The sequence below is a fragment of the Protopterus annectens genome, chromosome 8.part0 (assembly GCF_019279795.1).
Source record: "Protopterus annectens isolate FY-2018-M chromosome 8.part0, PAN1.0, whole genome shotgun sequence".
In the NCBI taxonomy this organism is placed as follows: domain Eukaryota; kingdom Metazoa; phylum Chordata; order Ceratodontiformes; family Protopteridae; genus Protopterus; species Protopterus annectens.
In genome coordinates this window covers 1,980,921,147-1,980,944,565 of record NC_056741.1, presented here as the reverse complement: position 1 = coordinate 1,980,944,565, position 23,419 = coordinate 1,980,921,147, and the positions used below count along the sequence as shown (strand labels likewise).

At 37.7% G+C, this 23,419-nt stretch overlaps 1 protein-coding gene and 1 long non-coding RNA gene across 3 annotated transcripts in view; one reads left to right on the top strand and one right to left on the bottom strand.

Moving 5' to 3' along the window:
* Nucleotides 1-12,461, top strand: part of CNGB1 (cyclic nucleotide gated channel subunit beta 1) — a 734,247-nt gene extending 721,786 nt beyond the window's left edge. For both annotated transcript variants that reach the window (XM_044081527.1, XM_044081526.1), the window contains exon 21: nucleotides 11,632-12,461. In XM_044081527.1, coding sequence (XP_043937462.1) covers nucleotides 11,632-11,853 — 222 coding nt within the window. In that variant the 3' untranslated portion in view covers nucleotides 11,854-12,461. The remainder of the gene's footprint in view (nucleotides 1-11,631) is intronic.
* Nucleotides 11,444-21,438, bottom strand: LOC122809785. The gene is made up of 2 exons (XR_006365947.1): nucleotides 21,283-21,438; nucleotides 11,444-11,821 (listed from the first exon to the last, which is right to left on the bottom strand). It is a non-coding gene; the product is annotated as an uncharacterized LOC122809785 (long non-coding RNA).
* Between the last annotated feature and the right edge of the window lie 1,981 nt (nucleotides 21,439-23,419).

The window sequence follows — 23,419 nt, the reverse complement described above, 5'->3', positions numbered from 1 at the left end:
TACCAAAAGCCTTCATTAGTAATTGCGTGGTTAACTTGCTTTTTTATCTTTCTGCTTCTTACTAAAGAAGACTTCCAGACAAAATATCAATAACGTTTATGTTCCAATTGCAGAATATATTTATAACCATTTTTTCCAGGCTACATGCTCTACATGCTAAGCCATACTTGCCTTTTGTTATTGTCAGTGTCTTCTTATCGTTAGGACATACTTGACATAACATGGAATTTCATTCTTATAATTCAGACAAATATCCACTCACCTTTTTGTCTTACATTAAATTTCATTTGCCAGTTCTGCTTTACATATTGAAGCTAATATGTATTTTGTAAAAATGCAATAGTATATTTTTTCTAGATTCTTAATAGATTTCTAGCATATAGCCACACCGTCAAAATGATATCATGGAAGGTCAGCTCTGTGATTAATAGTTATAAAGTCCTGACCATAGTGCAGGCAACTCAGGACTAAACAGTGATTCAGACACTGGAGAAGTTGGTCAAGAGAGAGAGTCAAATGAGTATTTTCACTGGCCTCCACATCTTAGTGGGTGGGGGGAAGGCAATTCAATTTGATGGTGTGCTGCCATTTAGCAGATGAAGAAGTCGCTGCAGGAGCAGTGCAGGTCACGTACATGCCTGGGTGTCACAAGCAGTACACAGCCAGAAGTTGCCGTATGTGTGGAAGTGTGCATTTATATGTCACAGGATGGTATTAAGCACCCCTACCTTTGGCAGAGTGCATGTGAAATCAACCAGTGGTAGGATTATGGACTTGAATTAGGTAAAATCCCTGCCCTCACTTGTATGCTTTGAATTACAGTAAGGTACATTGTAGATCACACACCTGGGAACAATTAGGTTCTGTCTCAAAACCCGGATATCTGCAGTGTTGGGGATGGATCACTGTGCAGCCACAGATCAGTAGAACAAGGCAAGACATTGCAAGTAAAAAGACTGCAGATTGATGGGGGATAGTGGGCTAAACTCCTTTCTTGTCTAGTTCTTGCACCCCAGGGAATGAATAGACTCAGAACCAGTGGAAGGGGGCTGATAGCTGTCAGACATGAAGGAAGCATACAAATGATATATTGACAGGGGAAATCCAACAATGTTTTAAATGTTAAAGAAAAGTGATGTAGCAAAACATGGTGTCACATTAATAGTTCCCTAGTCAGATGGGTAGTCACCTATGTCACGGTAGCTATAATACAGTATCTCATGCATTCATGTCATAATTAGGGTATTCTGTCTCCATACCCTAGCTGGGATCAAGTCTTCATAGACAATAGATGTCTCCGATCCCTGAGGAAGAAATACCACATTGAAGGGTGTGGTATTGTGAGCACAGGAAGTGAATGCTTTAGCTCAGTAGGTAGTATGGTTGCCGGGTGTGGTATTGTGAGAATAGGAAGTGAATAGTTTAGTTTGGAGGTAGTATGGTTACCAGGCATGGTATTGTGAGCACAGGAAGTCAATGCTTTCATTCAATAGGTAGCGTGGTTGCTGGGTATGGTATTGTGAGCTCAGGAAGTGACTAGTTTAGTTGAGTAGGTAGTATGGTTGTTGGGTGTGGTATTGTGAACAGGGGAAGTGAATACATTAGTTCACTAGGGAGTGTGATTGCTGGGTGTGGTATTGTGAGCACAGGAAGTGAATGCTTTAGTATAGTAGGTAGTACAGTTGCCTCTGATACTGAGAAGATCAGAAGACTATGAGTTCTAGCCTTACCCATACCAGTTGTTTGGATTTATGTTACAGTACTGACACTGACACAGAATAAGGGGATGTTGCAGTCTTGAAGTATCATCCAATCTCTGGACAATCCTTAGAAAATTCTTGCATTAATATAAACTGCAATAGCCAAAGTTGCAGTTAACATGATCACGAAGAATATGATTCAAAGACATGTTAAGCTGTAATGAGGAAGACCTCAGTATCTGCTAATTTGCATATCTCTGAATCACACATAAGTACCATCAGTACTAAACAGCACCTGTTTCCAATACTTACCACTTAACACAGGTAGCCCAGACATTATGCTGGCACAAGACCCCCCCCCCATATTAATCTCTCACACACACACACGCACACACACACACACACACACACACACACACACACACACACACACACACACACACATGCACACACACACACACACACACACACACACACACACACACACACACACACACACACACACACATATACACACAAGCATTCAGTCAGCATGAAATGCCCGCCCACCTACTTGAAAACACTCATGGCCTTACTCACTCATTCACCCATAAAAACACACACACACACACACACACACACACACACACACACACACACACACACACACACACACACACACACACATTCATTTGAAACCTATCACACAGCTGCAGACATGAACACAGATTCTGGCACACGCACACACGGGCACACACACACACACACACACACACACACACACACACACACACACACACACACACACACACACATACACACACACACACACACTCACATCACTACCACTCTATTGCTTCTTAGTAACCTTACCTGCAATGTGGTCTCTACCACTGACTATAATGATGGACCACTATAATGTGGCCATGTTCATTAACATGACTGGCCATGCTAAACTGCATAGCCGCAGACATTTCTGTGGGATTTCTGTGGGAGAGAACATGGCTAAATAATATGAGATCGTCTCCAGAATGCCTTATTATTATGTAGCATGGCTGTGGAATCAGCCCACAACAGTGATTCTACCAACCATGTAGAATAACTGTGCTGGGCTTGTCTCTGAATCAGAAAAGGCATCTACCAGTGGTTGGCTGCCCATGTTAGGACTTACTGCTGCTAGTAGCCCTTTCTGAATCCCAGCCCTTGTTTTGTCAATTGCTTTACTATTGAACTACTTTTCCAAGTTCTTCTGTGACTCCACTGCTGTGCCTGAAAAGGGTCTGCATTGGATCAGGCTGCTGCTATCCTTATTTTATTTTTATTTATCCTTTGTTGACTGGGTTAGTCCCACTAGACTGGTAGCCTCTTCACTTTTATTTTTTTTTTTTCACACAAGGTGATATTTATACTACTATATTATAACTCATAGAGCAAATTAAAACCAAACTACATCAAAATTAAGAATAAAATGTAAAAATAAAGTTGCAAAAAACATGTCTTATATACTTCTCTTGCTTGTTTCACATTCTACATGTTTTCCTCCATTTTACCCCTTCACCCACATTTGCTTTCAAATACACCTTTTTCTCATTCTCTTATTGATTCCTTTTATTCAATTTCTTATTGTATAAGAGTCATCTACAGCTTCCTCTACAAGTAAGACACATAATTATATAGTCTTTTTTTTAATTTAGATGGTCTTTTATAATATGTATAAGCTAATAAAGATCTAGTAGTGTTGTCCCACTTTGATTATTGTGGTGGCTGGAACACACTCTCTCCTCATTTCCTCATAGAGTGACTAGAAATGGAAAAAATATTTTTTTACTTGAGCATGCCCACCCTTTTGATCTGTGCCTTTGATCTACTTTAACCTTCAGTACCCTTGGTTAGTGGTGTTGGCGATCTGATGGTTGTAACTTCTTTACCTGTTTGGAAGTTTAAAATGGGTTAGTAGAATTTCAGTCAAATCTTCATGTAGTACAGCTGGTTAAAGAAGGGAATCTTAAAGTCATGATTGTAGACTGTGGTGTTCTTTATTTCGAGCAGAGGAGCGATGTTCCAAACTTACATCCAGGAGACCATCAAGGCCACCATGTTGTGACACTCTTTTTGTTTCCTGGTAACCCTATAACTTTTTTAACAATTCTGTTTATACAGTAAGCAAAAAATAAATAAATAAATAAAAGGCTTAAGGTCCAACTCTGTTAAAATCTTTTTAAAATCCCATGCCTTCTCCCTATGTAACCCATTCACTTTCTGAAAGATTTCTTCACATGTAGAGCTTCTCTCCCCAGGCCTCAGCTGAAAATAGGCACTTTCTTGCCCAGTCAGCCTTTCCTGATAAACAAATGTCAAATAAATAAATAGATGACAAAATAATTTGAAATCTTTCTCATGTATTTGCATTACTTTCAATGTTATTAACAACTCTACAGGCTTAGAATTGTTGTCAGTTTCCTGAAGTTCTATTGTCAATAATATTCCTTCTTGTCTCTCATCAATTTATTCTACTTATCTCATGTATGATATGCCTAGTATGTCCTTTTTCATCAAAATGCCACAAATTGTTATCAAATAACATGAGGAGTGCAGGAACAGCATGTCCCCAACCAAAAAAATGTTTTTGTGCTGCTGCTTAGGACTGTGACCTTCAGAGGTTTTAAACATTTCAGTGTACCTGAATCATTTGTTGACCTAAAACTCGCATCTACTCATAGAAAACACATCAGTAAATACTTGTCCCTAGTGGCACAGTGGAAGCCTCAACCTCTTTTAAATTACCAACTGGCATTGTCAACCAAAACGCATAACAGTGCTCCCTCAGCATAGTGTCTCATAACCAGTACATCTCCCATCTATCTTCTCGGCTATTTAAATATAACCCTCCAGTGTTCCACACCTGTCAGTACAACACCATGTTTATGTCGGAGGCATGCCAATCTTTCAGCTGAACAGGTATAATTATGCTTGTATAGTGGATACCCTCTGTCCACCCTCAGTTATAAGCTGTATGCTAGCTCTCATAACTAACGTAGTTCACCCTTCCCACACTTGTAATACTGTATACAAACTCTCAGGTCTTGGATAGTCTATCCTACCAATCCCCCCATAATAGTTTATATTGAACCTCATGTCTAGGTTAGACCTCTCTGTCTCTCTCCCCCACCTTCCCAAATCAAGGTCTAAGTACAGATAGTTGCCATGTCTAAACTGCCCCCCCCATTCCCTTTCCCTACCCAAGAGCTAAAGTTTTTTTTTTCGTGTTTGGGATAGCCTTCCCTCCCACTTTCCTCTTGACTGTGAAATTGTTAATTAATGCTAAAGTCTTGGTCAGGTTACCTTCACCATCCTTTCCTGGATGTAATTTTTAAATAATGCTCATGTGTCGGACAGCTCCACTTTTACCTGCTACATCCTGGAAGTAGGTGATGATGAGTGAAATAAATGCTTGTGTCTGGAGGAGACTGCTTAGAGAACTATAGTGAATGGATTGGTTTTGATACACCTTTACTATGCCTAAATTGAGACCTTAATTAACCAATCTTTATAATATTATCAGTATCTAGAAAAGACAGTATGGCATATACACAAGGTTTAAAAACTACATGTGCATGTATAGGCTGACAGAGAAAGGACAGACATATAAACTGGTATAGATTGTATAGGGAAGGCAACATAAGCTGATGGGCCAAGACTGAAATGAATTAGTACACTAAAGGTAAATCAAATTTTCCTATAGCAGAAAGCATTTCTGCAATGTTCTCTTAGACAGTGGGTCAGCTTGCACTATGAGCCATACTGTTAAAATAACTTGTACGACTCTCAAAAATGAAAGGGATGCTGTAAACAGATGGGATACTAAATTAATACTTCCAAGTATTTTGGGGGAAGGTACATTTATCATATCTAGTTAACAGAGGCGGTCAGACAAATGGAGCCTGTTCCAGCACTCTCACAAAGGAAATGTCTGTAAAAGAAATTTAGAAACTAAACTACGTATAAGGCAATGAGGTATAATGATGTTAGTTAGAATTGTTAACAAAACTAGGGCTGGAAGAGAGTGTACTTCTAACTATCCAATTCAACACATTATAGAGAAGAAGCTAAGAATCCTGAAGACTGAAGAAGGCAAATGTTTTTATTCAAGGCGGTCAAAGTAATCAGCTGAAGGTAAAATTGTGGAATCATATCTTAAGAGAATTTTGGCATACTGAAAAGACAGCAGGGTACTGGACCTAAGCTACCATAGATTCACATCAGGAATATCATGTCAATCCAATCTAATAGAATTATTTAACAGGGTATTCAAGGTATTAATGGAAGAAATTGCTGTAGGTGAGAATTAATTAGATTTTAGTAAGGCATACAAGACAGTTCCACTCTATGTAACTAAACAAATTAGATGGCTTTTGGGTGAGTTCTAGGCAAGTAACATGTATAAGCAATGACTCAAGAACAAGGCACAGACCATCATAGTAAACAAGGCCATTCTCTGGAAAGCATGGTTACCGGTGGTGTATAGCTGGGGTCAGTACAAGGAGCAAGTAACATTACAGAAGTTCTCAAAGAAGAAAATATGTGTTTTTTTCCAATGATATAGATGCATGCAAAAGCATTAATAAACAAACAATGTAGTAAAAGACTTGGCAAGACTAAGTAAATAACCAAAAACATAGAAACGTAAATATAGTGCAAAGAATATAATGCATAGACTCCTACAAACTGTTGAAAAAACACAAAAAAGAAGGATCCCAAGGAATACAAATCCACATCTCAATATTTATTTAGCACTTTCATCTGAAAAGAAAGGACTTCTTCAAAATAAAAAAACACCCAGCAACATACAGCTTATATATCATCAGTTCTGATTAAATAATGAGTGTTACCAATTTAACACTGCTTCCTTAAAGCAGTATAGTCACCCATAACAAAAAATATTAAACAGTGTGTGTGTGTGTGTGTGCGTGTGTGTATTTATATATAAATTATATATATATATATATATATATATATATATATATATATATATATATATATATATATATATATATATATATATATTAAACAATCCAATAATATAAGCTTGACAGATAAAAACACTAACTGACATAAAAGCAGCTAAATAATAAAAAAAATAAAAATATTAACAATTTATTTATCTACCATGCAAGACCTGGTTTTGGCATTGGTCCAAAGCTGCTACTTCAGTTCTTTTAATTTTAAAATGTCATCTATCAGCCCACCCGTCTGGCCTAAGTCCACATGGTCTATGACTGTGAACTTAACAGAATGATCAGTATGTTTTTGGATATGTCCTGATAAGGTATTTTTGGGTTCCTTCTTCTGTATGTCGTAATGATGTTGATACACCCTATTTCTAACACAGTTCTTAGTTTTTCCTATATAAAGACATGTGCACTTTTGACATAAAGTGAGATACACCAAACGCTTTGTACTACAACTGTACTTTTTGTGAAATTTTATTATACCATAATTTTGCTCTGGGTTTTGACCCTTTCCAACAGGTTTTTGAAACATAAATCCTTTTTATATGTAATAAGTAGGGCTTCCCCCACTATATTAATGTAGTCAGGATCTATTTCAAAGATGTTCCAGTTCTTCTTAATGATGGTACTTACATCAAAGAAATGTTTGATAAATGTCAATACTAATCCATTCCTAAAGTTTTCAGTATCCCTGTTACTGCTGTTACCCACTAGTGCTGCAATACTAGATCTTAATAACGGGGTGTAATACCCTCTTATTCTTTTTTGTATGATCTCTCTAAAGATGCATTAAAAAAAGGTAACAGGGTACCCCCTTCTGACCAACATATTCTTCAGAATTTCACTTTGATTTTGAAATTCACCCATATCTGAAACTAGTTGAGCGAAACGGACACATTGGCCCTTAACTAGGGATTTTTTTCTGATGGAGGGGGTGCCAACTGTTAAAATATAGTAATATATTGGAATAGGTGAGCTTTCTATATATTGTAGAATTCAATTCCCTCCTCATTTTATCCTTGGTGATCATAATATCTAAATGATTCACTTGTTCTATACCTTTAGTCATAGTGAAATCTAACATATATGTGGTATTGTTAATATATTCAAAAAACTGTTCTAGTCTCTCTCTCTCTCTCTCTCTCTCTAGTGTCAGTCCAAAGAATAATGATATTGTACCGGTACCTTCCATATGAGGACCAGCACTGTGAAAAACTGGACTTGATAATATATTCAGTTTCCCATTATGCAAGTACAATGTGAGCAAACATGAGAGCACAAGCTGCCCCCATTGCCACACCCTTCCTTTGTCTAAACAGTTGTTTGAATATAATAATGTTCCTATCCAACACCACCTCCATTAATGTCCTGATAGTAAGAATCCAATTGTGATTAAGCCCAGAATGTTGATATTGATAAAAGTAAAACCATTTAATCCCTGTAGTATGTGGGATGATAGAAAATAAATCTTTAATATCTGCTGTGACAAAAATAACTTTGATTTTGTACATTTCATTGGAAACCTTGGTCAAAAAATCCCATGAATCTGTTGGATGCCAGGGATGGTTATCCATGATATGCTTAACCTGCTGGTCAATGAATTTAGCAATAAGGAATGTTTTTGAGGCCTTGGCATCCACTATAGGTCTAAAAGGTGGATCACCCAAATTCTTATGTATTTTAGGGACCCCAAAAATAGTAGGGGTCCTAGCATGTATTACCCTCAAAAAATTGAATTCAGAAGAAGTTATCTGATTATTAATCAATAAATCTTCCAATATTAAATCAATTTTATGGTATGCAATATTCATTTCATTCATACAGGTTTATTCATAAGTTTTAGTGAATAAGAGGGTAAACATTTTGTTACTTTAATCATTGCTATTCATAATTACCAGGCCTCAACCCTTATTGGGCTCCATGACCCTTAATTCTATGTTGTCACATATAGTTCTTAATAGTTTAAACTCTTCACAGGATAAATTAAAGAAACCCTTGTTGAAACATTGCTTAGTTGAAAATAATTTGTGAATATCAAACTTGCATATCTTTTCAAAAACAGAGACTATTGGACGTAATGTAGGATTGAACATACTTGGTCTCTTACAACCATATTTCAGGACCCCATCCCCATCAGAGTCTTTAAAATAAAAAACTTAGGTTCAATTTCCTAGAAAACAATTTTAAATTAATCAATACTTCATCTATACAAGCTTTTCGAACTGGAACAAAAGACAACCCTTTTTCAAACAGGTCTGCACAGGAAGAACACAATTCAACATTGCTATAATTATAGATCCTAAAATCACAGTTCTTGTTGTTTAAAATCACATATGAAACACTATTACCTATATTTTCCAACTGGAATTCCCCCTGCCCCTCCCTCTCCACCTTCTCCTCTGTTGAAACTCGAATCTGTTGGTAAACCATGTATGATTGCCCCCTCTCTGATTCCTCAGCCTCACGGACCTCCTCCAAGGGGATATTCTAAAGGGGGTGGGTTCTCTGAAACTGGTTCAGTTGGTACATATCTCATAGTGCTTATACCACTGATTACCCTCCACATTACCATCCACTTTGCTTTTTTGTTGTTGACCCAGGAGGGGGCAAGAGATAAGTTTACTGGCTTCATATTCCTTTTGATCTCTTACTAGCATCTTTATTTTATTATTTCTAAGCTCAATCTATCAACTCTTGTAAACAATGGAAAATATTCACTCTTCTTATTATCACACAAACAAGTCCAACTGTATACTTTGGTCTAATTTATTTAATATTTGTTAACCAGGAAAGTCCAACTTGGAATGAGCCAATTTTCAGCGGAGGCCCGGGGAGAAACGCTCCAGATGCATGTCTTTGTAACGTGGGAGGAAACCAGATCACCCAGAGGAAACCCACACGAATGCAGGGAGGACATGCAGACTCCACACAGAAGGCACCCCAGCCGAGAATCGAACTGGAGAACCTCTTGCTGTGAAGAGACAATGCTACTGCTACACCACTGCGCTGTCCAATTTATATACAGTGTCTGATAGTTCCATCATTTTCCTATTGTTATCCTTTATCAGACACTGTAATAATTCACAGCCATATCTATTGAATAATTTTAGTAACTCACAATGCAAGTCGGAGTCTCTCTCTAGTCCAGTTGGATACTTCCATGTCCTTAGGCCCTTTGGAATATGTTCAGTCCGCAAACATTCTCTAAAGTAACTATTCTCAAGTTGCAGTTTTCTGAACTTGGGAGTTAATTCTTCTAGTTGTTTATCTACTGTTCCATAAAATTCAGTAGATCCATGTGTTCCCAAGTGACAATCCTTACCCTCGTGAAACCATTCTTGCAGCGTCGGGTTTCCATTGTAGTTGGTACCACCCACCATGATGATGTCATTAAAACCAATATGCAAATTGTTGGAATCCGATTGGCTGTTGGCAGTAAATGTTGCCTCTGGGCAGGAGTAATAGTGCTTGTGATCGGAATTAGTAACCTGGGTTCCCGATCTAAATACCAATCCATTTGAGCCACTGAAAGAACCTCTAGAGTGAGATATTTGCTGGGTGAGCTGCTCAACTAGCAGTGTAAGATTTCCAACCAATTTGTTTAATTCATTATAAGAAACAAACAAGGTTCGTGAAGATGGAAGATCTATATCCTCGGCTCCTTCCATACCAAACAAACCAAAATAATGCATAGACTCCCACAAACTGTTGAAAAAACACAAAAAAGAAGGATCCCAAGGAATACAAATCCACAACTCAATATTTATTTATCACTTCTGTCCCAAAAGAAAGGACTTCTTAAGAATAAAAAACATCCAGCAACATCCAACTTATATAATCATGAGTTCTGATTAAATCATGAGTGTTACCAATTTAGCATTTTTATTCTGAAGAAGTCCTTTCTTTTGGGATGAAAGTGCTAAATAAATATTGAGTTGTGGATTTCATTTTTTGGGATAGTGCAAAGAATACAAAATAATGAATCCAGGAATTAATAACCTGTCAAATGAGTACAAAGTGCATGAGCAGTAACAATAAGAAAAGTTTTTAAAAAGGATCTGGGGGGGGGGTACTGTTATCAGAAAATAAATTATTATGATACTTTAACAAAAGTGACAGAGCACTGTCATTCATAAGAAGAGGTATCACCATTATCACTAGTAAAAGGAGGAAGTTGTTTCTCTGGAAAAGTTGAATATGCGACCCTTCTTGTATGACTGCATGCAGTTTTGGAGACCTAATTTCCACCAAAGAATAGATGTCTGTTACATGCATTCTTAAATTCAGAAGTCACAACTTAAGAACAGCTACTCCAAATTAAACATTAGTATTCCTGCAATTTTTAGCACCTTATTTTGCTTTCAGAATTATAAGAATTTCAGTTACAGGATAGTTCACAGTGACATGGTTGCCCATTACCTAAGAATGCACCCCTAAAATGTTCTGTCTGAGAGACACATTTGAATTATCTCCCCTTTTCCTAATTCTTTTCATACTGGGCCCCTCAGCTCAGTGGCTACATTTACAGCAGTATAAATGTAGGCAACTAAATGGTTTATTTGTCACCAGAAACCATACAAAGACAGAAGATGGCAAATGCTTAAAACTGACGATAGTACATCACCAAAGCAGTCTAGATCTGGCTAGTTTTAAGATGCATCAGTAAATATACTTTCACAATATCAATGAGTTAAGCACAGAAAATGTCCATTAGTCATTAAAGACAAGCTACAAAAATGAAACACAGGAAGTATATGACCCTGTGGGACTTGTTTATTAAACAACCTTTAGAAGGACTAGTCATAAAAAGGAGTTTAGTTGACATATATCGTGACATTTATTGCACAGAACAATATGTTGGCTATCATTGTAGTAGATAAGTACAAAGTGTTTTGTACAAATTTAACATCCTTCAGTAATCAGTCTTTTTTTTTCTCTTTTAGACATCCAGCTCAGTGCTTGTGCCTCCTGCTTCTCCAGTTCATCAGCGCTCACCTGTTGCATCCTCAAGGCTGGAAGAAGAAGAAGAAGAAGATGATGAAGATGTTGTCTCCGAGTCCTCTGATAATTCAGTGTTTATCCGGATGAGCCCTGGACCTAGCAGTCAAGAACAGGTGCTGTCTGTAGAGGTTCCTATTGCAGAAGAGAAGAGTCAAAAGAAATAGCCACAGAGTGAGATAATACCACCGTCACCCCATTCCTCAAGCATTTGTACCTTTACTTTGTTATGTAATTATTAGCTATCATCTATGCATGCTGTGTGCACTCCATTGCATCAGACAGAAAGAGGAGTACACCAAAATTAGTCATGTAATGTATTTTTTTATTTTATTTATACTTGTTGGTTGGGGTAGAACACTGATCAATGTTGACCTTTTTCAGGCTCAGTTCCAATATGAAAACACAGAATAATGCCATAGTAGAAATATATAATGTATATAATGCATTTTACAACTGAAAAAGAGCAAACAGAGGATGCAAACATAAAATAGTTTAAAAGAGATATGTAAAAATGCAATGGCTATACAGTGATATAGAGATATTTACAATACATTTACAAATACATAAGATAAAAATATTAAAAATTAAGAAAGATAAAATAAGCATATAGCTGTGGAAGAGGCTATATTTATCAAAGGACAATGAAGGACTGACAAAGATTAAAGGGTAGGAGAGAAACTCTAATGGTACTTTTGATTCAAGGTTGTTTATTTAAACCATCCCCCACTCTGGAATCATAGATAAACTTACTAAGCTGGGCATTAATCCCTACATCACTCGATGGGTTGCCAACTGGCTTACTGACAGAACCCACACTGTAAAAGTAGCCGACTCCAAATCCAGCTCCAGACAAGTGACAAGTGGAATACCTCAGGATTCAGTCCTGGGACCGCTCTTATTTGGCATCTACGTCTGTGAAGTACAGGCCAACACTAAGGGACTCTGGCTAACAATGTTTGCAGATGACTGCAAACTGGGAGCCATTACTGAATCCCCAAATGATGTGGATATTCTACAAAAGGGCCTTACAGAAACAGATGCTTGGTACCAGAGCCATGGGCTCAAGCTTAGTGCCAAGAAATGTATAATTATCCCCTTTGGGAAAAAACATGTACCCATACATTAAACACCAAAAGTGTGATAAGAGACTTAGGGACACAGGTGGACAGTGGTCTCACCTTCGATAACCACATCACCACAACAGTCAGGAAATCCTTCTATGTGGCACACCTCATCACTAAGGGCTTTTCATCCAGAAAAAAGGAGGCCATTGTCCCACTATACTCATCCCTCATTAACCCATTATAGAATACAGTGCCCCGTTTGGTATGTACCTCTCAAGATATCTGCAACAACTGGAAAGGCCACAGAAATACCTCACTAAAAGAATCACAGGCCTAAAGCAGATGTCCTATGCTGACCATCTAAAAAAACTCCAGCTATACTCTGTCACATATCGTCTACTCAGAGGTGATCTCTGCTTAACATACAAAGCCATGTCAAACCCAGAGCTGTTGGACATGCTACACTTAAAGAAATCCCAATCCCTCAGAGCCATATGGTCCAGGGATCTAAACCTTGTCATCACAATGAACACAACCTGGTAGAGGGATAGGTTTCTGACCTAGAGACTCCCCAGACTCTAGAATAGACTGCCCATAAATGTCAAGCAGAGCGCCTCTTTGGCCCTCTTCAAAAGGAACCTTGATGATTGGATGGGAGATAGGAAATTCACCCCAAGGATCATGTCAGTTGCCCTGCCAGACAGGGGTCCAGGGAAGTAAATATTGTGGGAAGAAATAGCCAGGGAATTGTTATGGCTAGGCTTGTATAGGCCCTAGGGGCAATAGCCTAGTACCAACCTATGAACCTATGAACTCTACTTTGAATATCTTTTCATACAGGCAGTCTTGTTCACTTCCAAAAGAAGTTACATCATCAACTACTTATACTTTATGAAATGCATATTCCTCTAATGGATGGTGCAGTGGTGCAGCAGTAGTTTTGTCACCTCACAGCAAAAGGTTCTCCAGTTTGATTCTCAGCTAGAGTGACTTCTGTGCAGAGTCTGCATGTCTACCTTAAGTTTGTGTGGGTTTCCTCCCATGTTGTAAAGACATGTGTCTGGAGTGTTTCTCCCAGGGCCTCTGCTAAAAATTGGCTTTATTCCAAGCTGGACTTTCCTGGTAAACAAGTGTTAAATAAAATAATGTTACTTTGTGTTGCTTTGTCTCAGACTACTCACTAGCATTTTTTCTGGTGTCATAAGATGACATTGAGGAAATCATCCTTTCCCTGCTGTTGTCAGCATTGGATAATATTAGATCATCTATGTTTTTGTATGAGCTGCCAATATGACTTATCTCCACTTGCCACCCAAAACTCCCACCCCACTACATACTATGAGGGTGGGATCTGAAAAGGACTTGGCTACATCTGAGGTTCTAATATATAAAAACATCTAACCATTCTAAGATCACTCCCATTAACTTACCCCAGTATTACATTGACTCATTCCTTAAGCAGAACTTGTACATTATTTCCCTGTGTGATGGTTGAAGCCTACCCAAGAGGAAATATGAAAATAAGCAGAGTGAATAATGTACTTGGGCAGGTTAATTCATTCCTATTGGATTAATCCTCTGACCAGTGTATGAGTTATCCTACTAATACAAAAAGGCCTCAAATTTCATCTTATTCTCTGAATGATAACTTATTAAAATGGGAGAAACTGACATGTTAGAATGTTAACTTCAGAGGCAGTCGTCTGCCACATGCAGAGTAAAAATCAACTAAGAACACAAAAATCAACACCAGTTGTTTGGGTTATTTATATTTAAACTGTTGTTGACAGTTTTTGTAATTTATTCTGATGAAGCCTTTAAATGTGCAAAGACAAAAGCACTTACCATGGAGTACAAGGTTATCTGAAGACTACAAGGATGTTTCTTAAGATGTTAACCATATGAAAATGGAGTCATGCATTTTGTGTGTGTGTGTGTGTGTGTGTGTGTGTGTGTGTGTGTGTGTGTGTGTGTGTGTGTGTGTGTGTGTGTACTCCTATATATATATATATATATATATATATATATATATATATATATATATATACAGATATGTATATTATTATGCGTGTGTTGTAGATAGAGATAGGAAGTCAGTGGCATTTATTTATTCCTCATTACTGTATATTTTTATGGAAAGCCATGTAACAAACCGCATATATAGTTTCTATGTTAAAGGGCCTTGTAAAGCTGTGAAATCACATTGTCCTTTTAGTAGAAGTGCAGTATACTTACCTGTGCTGCAGAAAATTGAGATAAAATAGGCACATTTAAGTTTGTAAGGTGTGTAATACAGCATATGTTATATGTAAACATGACTTTTGAAACAGTCTTGTATTATTTACTATTTATCATGAATTGTTTTGAATTGAGAAATAAAATACATTTTCAAAGTATTGTTTTGTTAGACTTTACTGTGTGTAACTCTCATTTTTAGTATAGAATTTCTTTGACAACAACCACCCACTTCTTGCCTGATTTACCTTAATATGCCTCCACCCAACCATTCTGGCTTGCTCTCTCTTCCAGAGGTAGGCTCACCTGGCTGGCCACTCTAGGTAGGCATGTAATATTCTCTGATGATGGTCATGTAAGGTGATATTTCAGTTGTATCTTATCCTTAGTGTGTCCCATATTACTTTGTCTACTCATTACATTGATAGCATTTTAATGAACTGATTTTTTTAATTATCTGATTTCTGTCTTTTCCCCAACATCGTGTGTAGGTGTTTGTCAATGGATGTCATGGCAGATGTTTTCAGTTTTGGAGAAAAATGATAATTAAAAGCTCATTTATGTCATGACTTACCACATCCGTGAATTGTGACTAGTGTCCAAATTCAAAATGAAGCTGGGTGTAGATATTCGCATTTCTCTACCTTGCTAAGGAAGAATCCATAAAGGTATTTAACACATTTAATCGTACTACAGAGCAGCTAACTAACATACAGTGGCTATAAAAAGTTTACACAACCCTGTCAAAATGCCAGGTTTTTGTGATAAAAAATGAGACCACAATAAATAATTTCAAAACTTTTCCCACCTTTAATGTGACCTATAACTTGTACAATTCAAGTTAAAAACAAACAAATCTGTTAGGGGAAAAAATATAAAAAATAAAAAACGTACAATAAGCTGGTGGCATGTGTGCACACCCTTAAACTAATACTTTGTTGAAGCACCTTTTGATTTAATTACAACATTCAGTCTTCTTGGATACACACCTGCCATCAATTAAAGAGACTGATTAACCCCAAATAAAGTTCAGCTGTCCTAGTAGGATTTTCCTGACATTTACTCAGTTGCCTGCTACAGCAAAAGCCATGGTTCGCAGACAGCTTAGAAAGCATCAAAGGGCTCTCATTGTTGAAATGTATCAGTCAGGAGAAGGGTACAAAAATATTTCCACAGCATTGGATATACCATTGAACACAGTGATGACAGTCATCAAAAAGTGGAGAAAATATGGGTAACAGTAACATTGCAAACAACTGGACATCCCTCCAAAATTGATGAAATGACAAGATAAAAACTGGTCAGGGAGGCTGGAAGAGACTTACAGCAACACTGAAAGAGCTGCAGGAATTTCTGGCAAGTACTTGTTGTGTACTACATGTGACAACAATCTTCCATATTCTCCATATGTCTGGGCTATAGGGTAGGGTTACAAGATGGAAGCCTTTTCTTACACAGAAAACACCCAAGCCCAGCTAAAATTTGCAAAATAATACATCAAGTCTCCCAAAAGCATTAGGAAAAATGTGTTATGATCTGATGAGACCAAGGTTGAACTTTTTGGCCATAATTCCAAAAGGTATGTTTGGAGCAAAAACAACCCTTCGCATCACCAAAAGAACACCATCCCCACAGTGAAGCATGGTGGTGGCAGTATCATGCTTTGGGGTTGCTTTTTTCAGCTGGAACTGGGATTTTAGTCAAGGTGGAGGGAATTATGAACAGTTCTAAATACCAGACACTTTTGACCCAAAACCTTCAGGCATCTGCTAGAAAGGTGAAGATGAAGAGGAATTTCACCTTTCAGCACGACAATGACCCCAAGCATACATCCAAATCAACAAAAGAATGGCTTCACCAGAAGAAAATGAAAGTTTTGGAATGGCCCAGCCAGAGCCCAGACCAAAATCCAATAGAAAATCTGTGGGGTGACCTGAAGAGGGCTGTGTGCAAGAGATGCCATCGCAATCTGACAGATTTGGAGCGCTTTTGGAAGGAAGAGTGGCCAAATATTGCCAAGTCAAGATGTGCCATGCCGATAGACTCCTACCCAATAAAACTGAATGTTGTAATTAAATCAAAAGGTGCTTCAACAAAGTATTAGTTTAAGGGTGTGCACACTTATGCAACCAGCTTATTGTACATTTCTTTATTTTTTATATTTTTTCCCCTAACAGATTTGTTTGTTTTTCAATTGAATTGTACAGGTTATAGGTCACATAAAAGGTGGGAAAAGTTTTGAAATGATTTATTGTGGTCTCATTTTCTTATATCACAAAAACCTGGTATTTTAACAGGGGTGTGTAAACTTTTTGTATCCACTGTAGCTGTTATAAAGGACAGATTTAACCAGTATTGTACCTCTAAAGTGAATCTGATAAATCTGCTATTTGTCATTTATCTTTTGCTACAAATCTAGGAGTTTATTGATACCTGTCCTACTCATTTAATGAATAGCACTAAACAATGTGTTACAAATGCTACACTATTCATTTCTGAGAGACAGAACTGAATGCGGCAAAAGAATGGTAAACCCTTCTGACAGAGTCTGATTCAAGACCAGATAAAGCTGTGCATGTGTGTAGCAGCAGAATTGACTATTGTTCAAATGAAAGAATTTGCTTTGTGTAAATCTATAACAAAGAAAAAATGTACTAATATTAAGCAGAAGGGGGAGCATATAATTTTTAGTAAAATGTATGATCTTGTTGGCGCAGCTGATTGCAAGAAAGTTTCAGCTGAACCTACTTCATATTGTTCAAGGTGTGGTTATAAGCATGACAGCAGTAGTTGTCCTGCTATGAGCAAACAGTGCAAAAACTATACTTTCTGAACCAGTTTTAAAAATGTGTAAATATAAGGCAAAGAAAAAGCTTTGCAATTAATAGATGCAAGTAAAATTTCCGATAGTTTTGTCACTCATTCAAATATAGGAAAATTGAATGTGAATGCAGAAGAGCTGTATGTAGTGGGTACTCTTTATACAGAAATGACTTAGCTGTATCTGCATTGCCTCATAAGCATCACTGGACTGAGAGGCAGGGAGTTAATAGCAAAAGTATTAATTTTAAGCATGAAGCCGGCATAAAAAATAACATCAGAAATGAAAGTATATTGAGACTTGGTCTTGAAATGCATTGATTTATTTTGGCCATACATTAACCTCACTGGGTCAGAAACAACTGTATTGAGATTATAAAAATAAGTATTGCAATATTTTATTTCAAATTGTGGCACTGCAACTAATTACTATTCTGGACTGATGCAGTCTCAGACCACTAGAGGACAGTCTGCAGTTAGTGAAGACAAAAAAGTCATGCGTTTGAGCTGTGCACACTTCCCATATTTGTAAAGAAGATAATTCACACATTTTGCAGTGAGTGATTTATAGATTAATAGAGGCAACAATCTGCATATTAATAAAGCAGGCATTTATGACATTCATGTATTTGTACATTGTTCAGAAAAATGTTAGCAGTGCAGCACTGAAGATTACAGTACAACTATCTATCGGAAAGGTTAATTTAGATAGACAAGTGAAATGTCACATCTGATATTTTTGAACAATATGCTAGTGTATTCTGAGGTCCTAGTTGTATTTAGTATCCATATACCATGAGGCTAAACCAGGAAGTTTCCTTGTTTATACATTTATTAATTTATCACTTACTTATTACTTATTTATTTTCAATTCCCTAATACTAGACAAACCAAACTGCTCACCTCCTGACAGTCCCAATGCAGAAATCATCATCTCCCGCCTGAATATAAATGCCCAAAAATCAATAATAATCATTGCTACCTATATGCCCCCTGGAAATAACCTTCACAATATAGAACGTCTCCTCTCCTGGTCTTCCTCCTATTTTTCACAAGAAACTATCATCTTAGGAGATTTTAACCTAGACTGGTTCTCCTGTTCTCTGACAATCTGTCAGCCTTCATCAACCTCTTTAATTTCTCCCAAATCATAAACTCCCCCACTCGCACCAATAAACACAGTAAAAAACAATTACTACTAGACTGGATACTAACTAATAAGCCAAACTTCAACCACCAATCTGGCTGCCTTCCCATAAGCATTAGCAACCACACCCCAACATTTCTACTATGCAAAAAACTACATATCAAATCTCACAGTCCATTTAAATGCATACGTAGCAAAAAACATTTCTCCCCCATCCTATTTAATCAGCTACTTCTCAACTGTGACTGGTCACTACTAACATACCTACAACTAGATTGTGCAGTAGAATTCTTTAACCACAATTTCCTTGTAATCCTAAATAGCCTTGCCCCAACAAGAAAAAAATTGCACCAAAGCAAAACAACTGCCATGGCTATCCCTGGAACAAAACTACTAATTAAACAAAGGGAGAAAGCAAGAACCCTCTACCTATCCTCCAAAGACAAATCTATGCTTATACATTACCAGCAACTTGGAAATCAAACTAAGGCAAAAATCAACCAGGACAAAAAATGTTACTTCCGGACCTCCCAACAAAACCACCTACAAAACCCTCAAAAATTCTGGCAGAATATCAACCTCCTCCTAACCATGGCAGACCCCCACCCCCTCTCCTTCCACTTCAAATACCTCTGAACCTCTAGCCTCTCAGATCAACTCTTACTTTATAAACTCTATCTCCAGCCTGCTACAATGCCAGGAAAACTCTTCACTCACTACCCCCTCCCCTACATCTAACTCAACAGACTCCCTCTCTTTTAAACCTATTCAAACATCCTTTATAAAAAATCTTCTAAGCAAGCTAAAACCTTGTAGCCTTGCTGCTGACCAGTTGCCAAATGAGTTCCTAAAAATCTCAGCCCCATCTATTGCCTACCCTATCTCAATACTAATCAATCGGTCTATCTCTGAACAATATGTGCCCAACCTCTGGAAAATAGCCCACATCACCCATCTCACAAAGGGTGGCCCCTCCACAGAAATTGATAGGTTTGTATCCCAGAGGCTGCTCTGTCTCTGAAATAGACTTCCCATACACATCAAACAGAATACCTCACTGACCCTCTTCACACGCAACCTTGATGAGTGGATGGGAAGCCACAAATTTGTCCCAGGGATTCCACCTGTGTCCCTCAATGACAGGGACGACAGGTGCTGACTGAGGTTTCTTTTTGGAGATAAACTCCTGGCTAGGCTTGTAAGAGCCCCAGGACCATTAGCCTAATAACCTCCTACGATCCTATAATATGACTCATTCCTGGAAAGAGGTGATGTGGTGTTAAATAGGCTTCAGAGCAAGCAGCCTCTCAATTCTAATTCATCCTAAATTTTAAAACTGACATTCCTGAATGAAGTGACCAAACACTATATCATATAACCTTCTGTCAGTCCTTTCATATGCCTTCAAGAGTAAGTGTAGCTAAGATTCTGCCAGAAGTATGCTGCACACTAATGTCTCAGTAAAGAATATAATAATCTTAACTTTCCAAAAATACAAAAGCTGGGCATATAGCAGTATGACACAAAAGTTGTGGTGGTTAGATGCAGATAAGTAATTCTGAACATGTCTTGGTGGACTTGACATGCACTGTCCTTTTTGTAAGTACTTTTTAGTCGGTCAAGTCAACTAATCATTTATGTTTCAGTTAATTAATTTTAAGTCTGTATTGTCAGTGGGCTTAGTAGGTTAGTAAATAAAAATAAAATTACGGCTGCTATCAATGCTTTTAAAGTACCAGCCTTAGCGGTCAGATGATACTTCAGCATAGAACAGTGAAAATGCTTGGATGAAAACGTGCTATAGTAAAACGAGGAATAACTACTACTGGTAAAAATGAAACATTTTCTTGTATTCTATCAATGTCACCACAATACTATTTAGCTGAGGACTATCAGTGTAAGTCATACCTGGATAAGAAACCAGATGACCCTAGCATAAACACATTTATTAGCATAAAATCAATTAGATGCAACAAATCTCCACATATATAATAAGCCAAACTATCTATGGAAAAAAATAATGCTCAAATTGACTTTAAACTAAGTACAGTATATTGATCAGAGTCAGATATCATGACAAAATATAAATTACAAATTATTTTTGGGAACCTTATATTATCAGTATTGACTAGTATGATGCTGGACTATATCAAGAGATTAAGTGCATTTGCATATAGCCAGAATATTTTGCAAGAATATAACTTAACTGCTGAAAGACCCTGGCAATCAAAAAGAAAATCCTTTCTTCCACACACATATTTTATCATTTATGTCAAATCTTTGTTTTAAGTTACTTCAAAGTTGTATATGATTACAGACCTACCTACCTTACTTGAATGAAAGGCAAGCAAAACTAACTTCCCCTTACTCGATCGGTCGGCACACACTAAGAAAACTCCCCTTACTTAGTGAATAATCCAAAGCAGCAAAACTCCTTGGAACAGGTGAAGCAAACTGCATTTTAAATTCCATGGCGGACAGGACGTCCACACCGTACGCAAGACGTGATGCAGGTAACTGGACCGGAAGTACAGCATGCTATGGAACTGCATTTAAAGGGCGACCTTAAAAAACAGTTATTTTTTAAACTATTAAAAGTCACAAAAGTGCCGCCAATGGCAGACTGCCTTTCTCGCCCCCTGCTAGCTATGCCACTGACCTGTTGCATTTGAGTGAATGGACGCAAAGCAAAGGTTACAAAAAAAAGCATTTTTTTTTTAATTTAAAGAAAATGCAATCTCCCGGCCAGCCAGTTCCAGGGTGCAAGTGCACCCCCTTGCACCTGCCTGCGGGTGCCCATGTCTCTAAGGGTCCATCGTATCTGCCCCATCCCCCCTAGAACTACAGGAAAAGACACAAAAAGCATTCTAGGAAACAGAATCATTTCTTACTAGCCATCATCTCATTCTCAACCCTAAGAATACAAAGATAATAAACTTTACAAATAAAGCTAAAAAGAACACCTCTCCCCCATCCCTATTCTGTCCACAAAAAGCACAAAAATTGAACCTACTAACCAGGACAAACTACTAGGTGTTTTCATAGACAACCACCTAAAATTTGACATTCATATATCCCAAACAATCAAAAAAGTTCATGCAAAACTCGGTGCTCTCTATAGAGCAAAACCATACTTAACACCTCAAGCAAGACTAGCCACAGCTAGAGCATAGCTTCTGTCTACACTACGATACTGCTCACATATTTTCACAAACTTATGTAAAAACGACCTTCAAAACCTAGAAACCTGCTACTGCATAGCTAAATTTGCAACCAATCTGCCTCATAAAGCTCATCACTGCACTGCACTAAAACAATTGAACTGGCTAGAACTGCCTCACCGCTTAACTTTAAATCAACTTGCCCTCACCCACAAAATTATTCAAAACCCTCTCGTCTGCCCTGCCATCTCCTCCCATGTACAGCCTCAAACTTGTAACAGAGCCCTCAGATCCTCCAACAGACCACTGCTCAAAGTTACTCAGTCCCGAAACTCCCATGGAGACTCCCTCTATTCAAAAAAAAAATTGCTAAGTACTGGAATTCCCTCCCTTTAATCTTACAAAGTACCCCATCCTCTTCTGATTTCAAATGCAGGCTAAAAGAACACCACAGTAACAACTGGTTATGCCCATATTGCTCGCCTGGATAATTTTCTTTACCACCTTTCACGTGTTACTTACTTATCCTCTCTCTCTTCCAAAAATACTTTTCTTCCCTCATTCTCTGCATTTACCCACTACATCTCTCCCTCTCACTATCTCTTTACCTCCTAAGCACTCTATATTCTCCCCTCTTTTCTGCCTGAATCCTCTCTTTACTGTTCATCTCCTACATTAATATGCAACTTAACAAATGATCCTTTACATTTCTTCTAACTCTGTAATCTAATTTCCTAAGGATGTACTACCCTGTTAATTCTCTGTTTTGTTATGTACCTATTTTAGTGCTAATTAAATGTCTTGTATTGTACATTAAAGGAGATTTTCTCCCTGGGTCTCCACTGAAAACGGGCTACCAAGCCCAGTTGGACACTATCCGGTAAACAAATGCAAAATAAATAAAATAAATTCATCTGGAAGATCCTACTTAGCAAAAACTTGCCCTTTTCAGCAGATTTTTTTTTAAAAAGAAAAGCTTCATATACAACAAAACAAATAATACTTTGCTAGGTTGTTATATACAAATAAATTGGAATGACAATAGCACATCAGTCAGACACAATCCCAGGGATTCATGAACAGTCTGTGCAAGAATAGCATAGTCTTGCACGGACTGTTCCACGAAGGAATACAGCAGCAGCGCACCCTACATATCAATGAGGGTGAGCTGCTGTATTCCTACACTTACATGATGCGTGTACGAGTGCAGGGGGTGTGTATAAGTCCTGCACAGACACTTAAACACACCCCCTGCACTCAGAAAGTGCCATACAGCACTTTCAAACAAGGAAGTAGAATAATA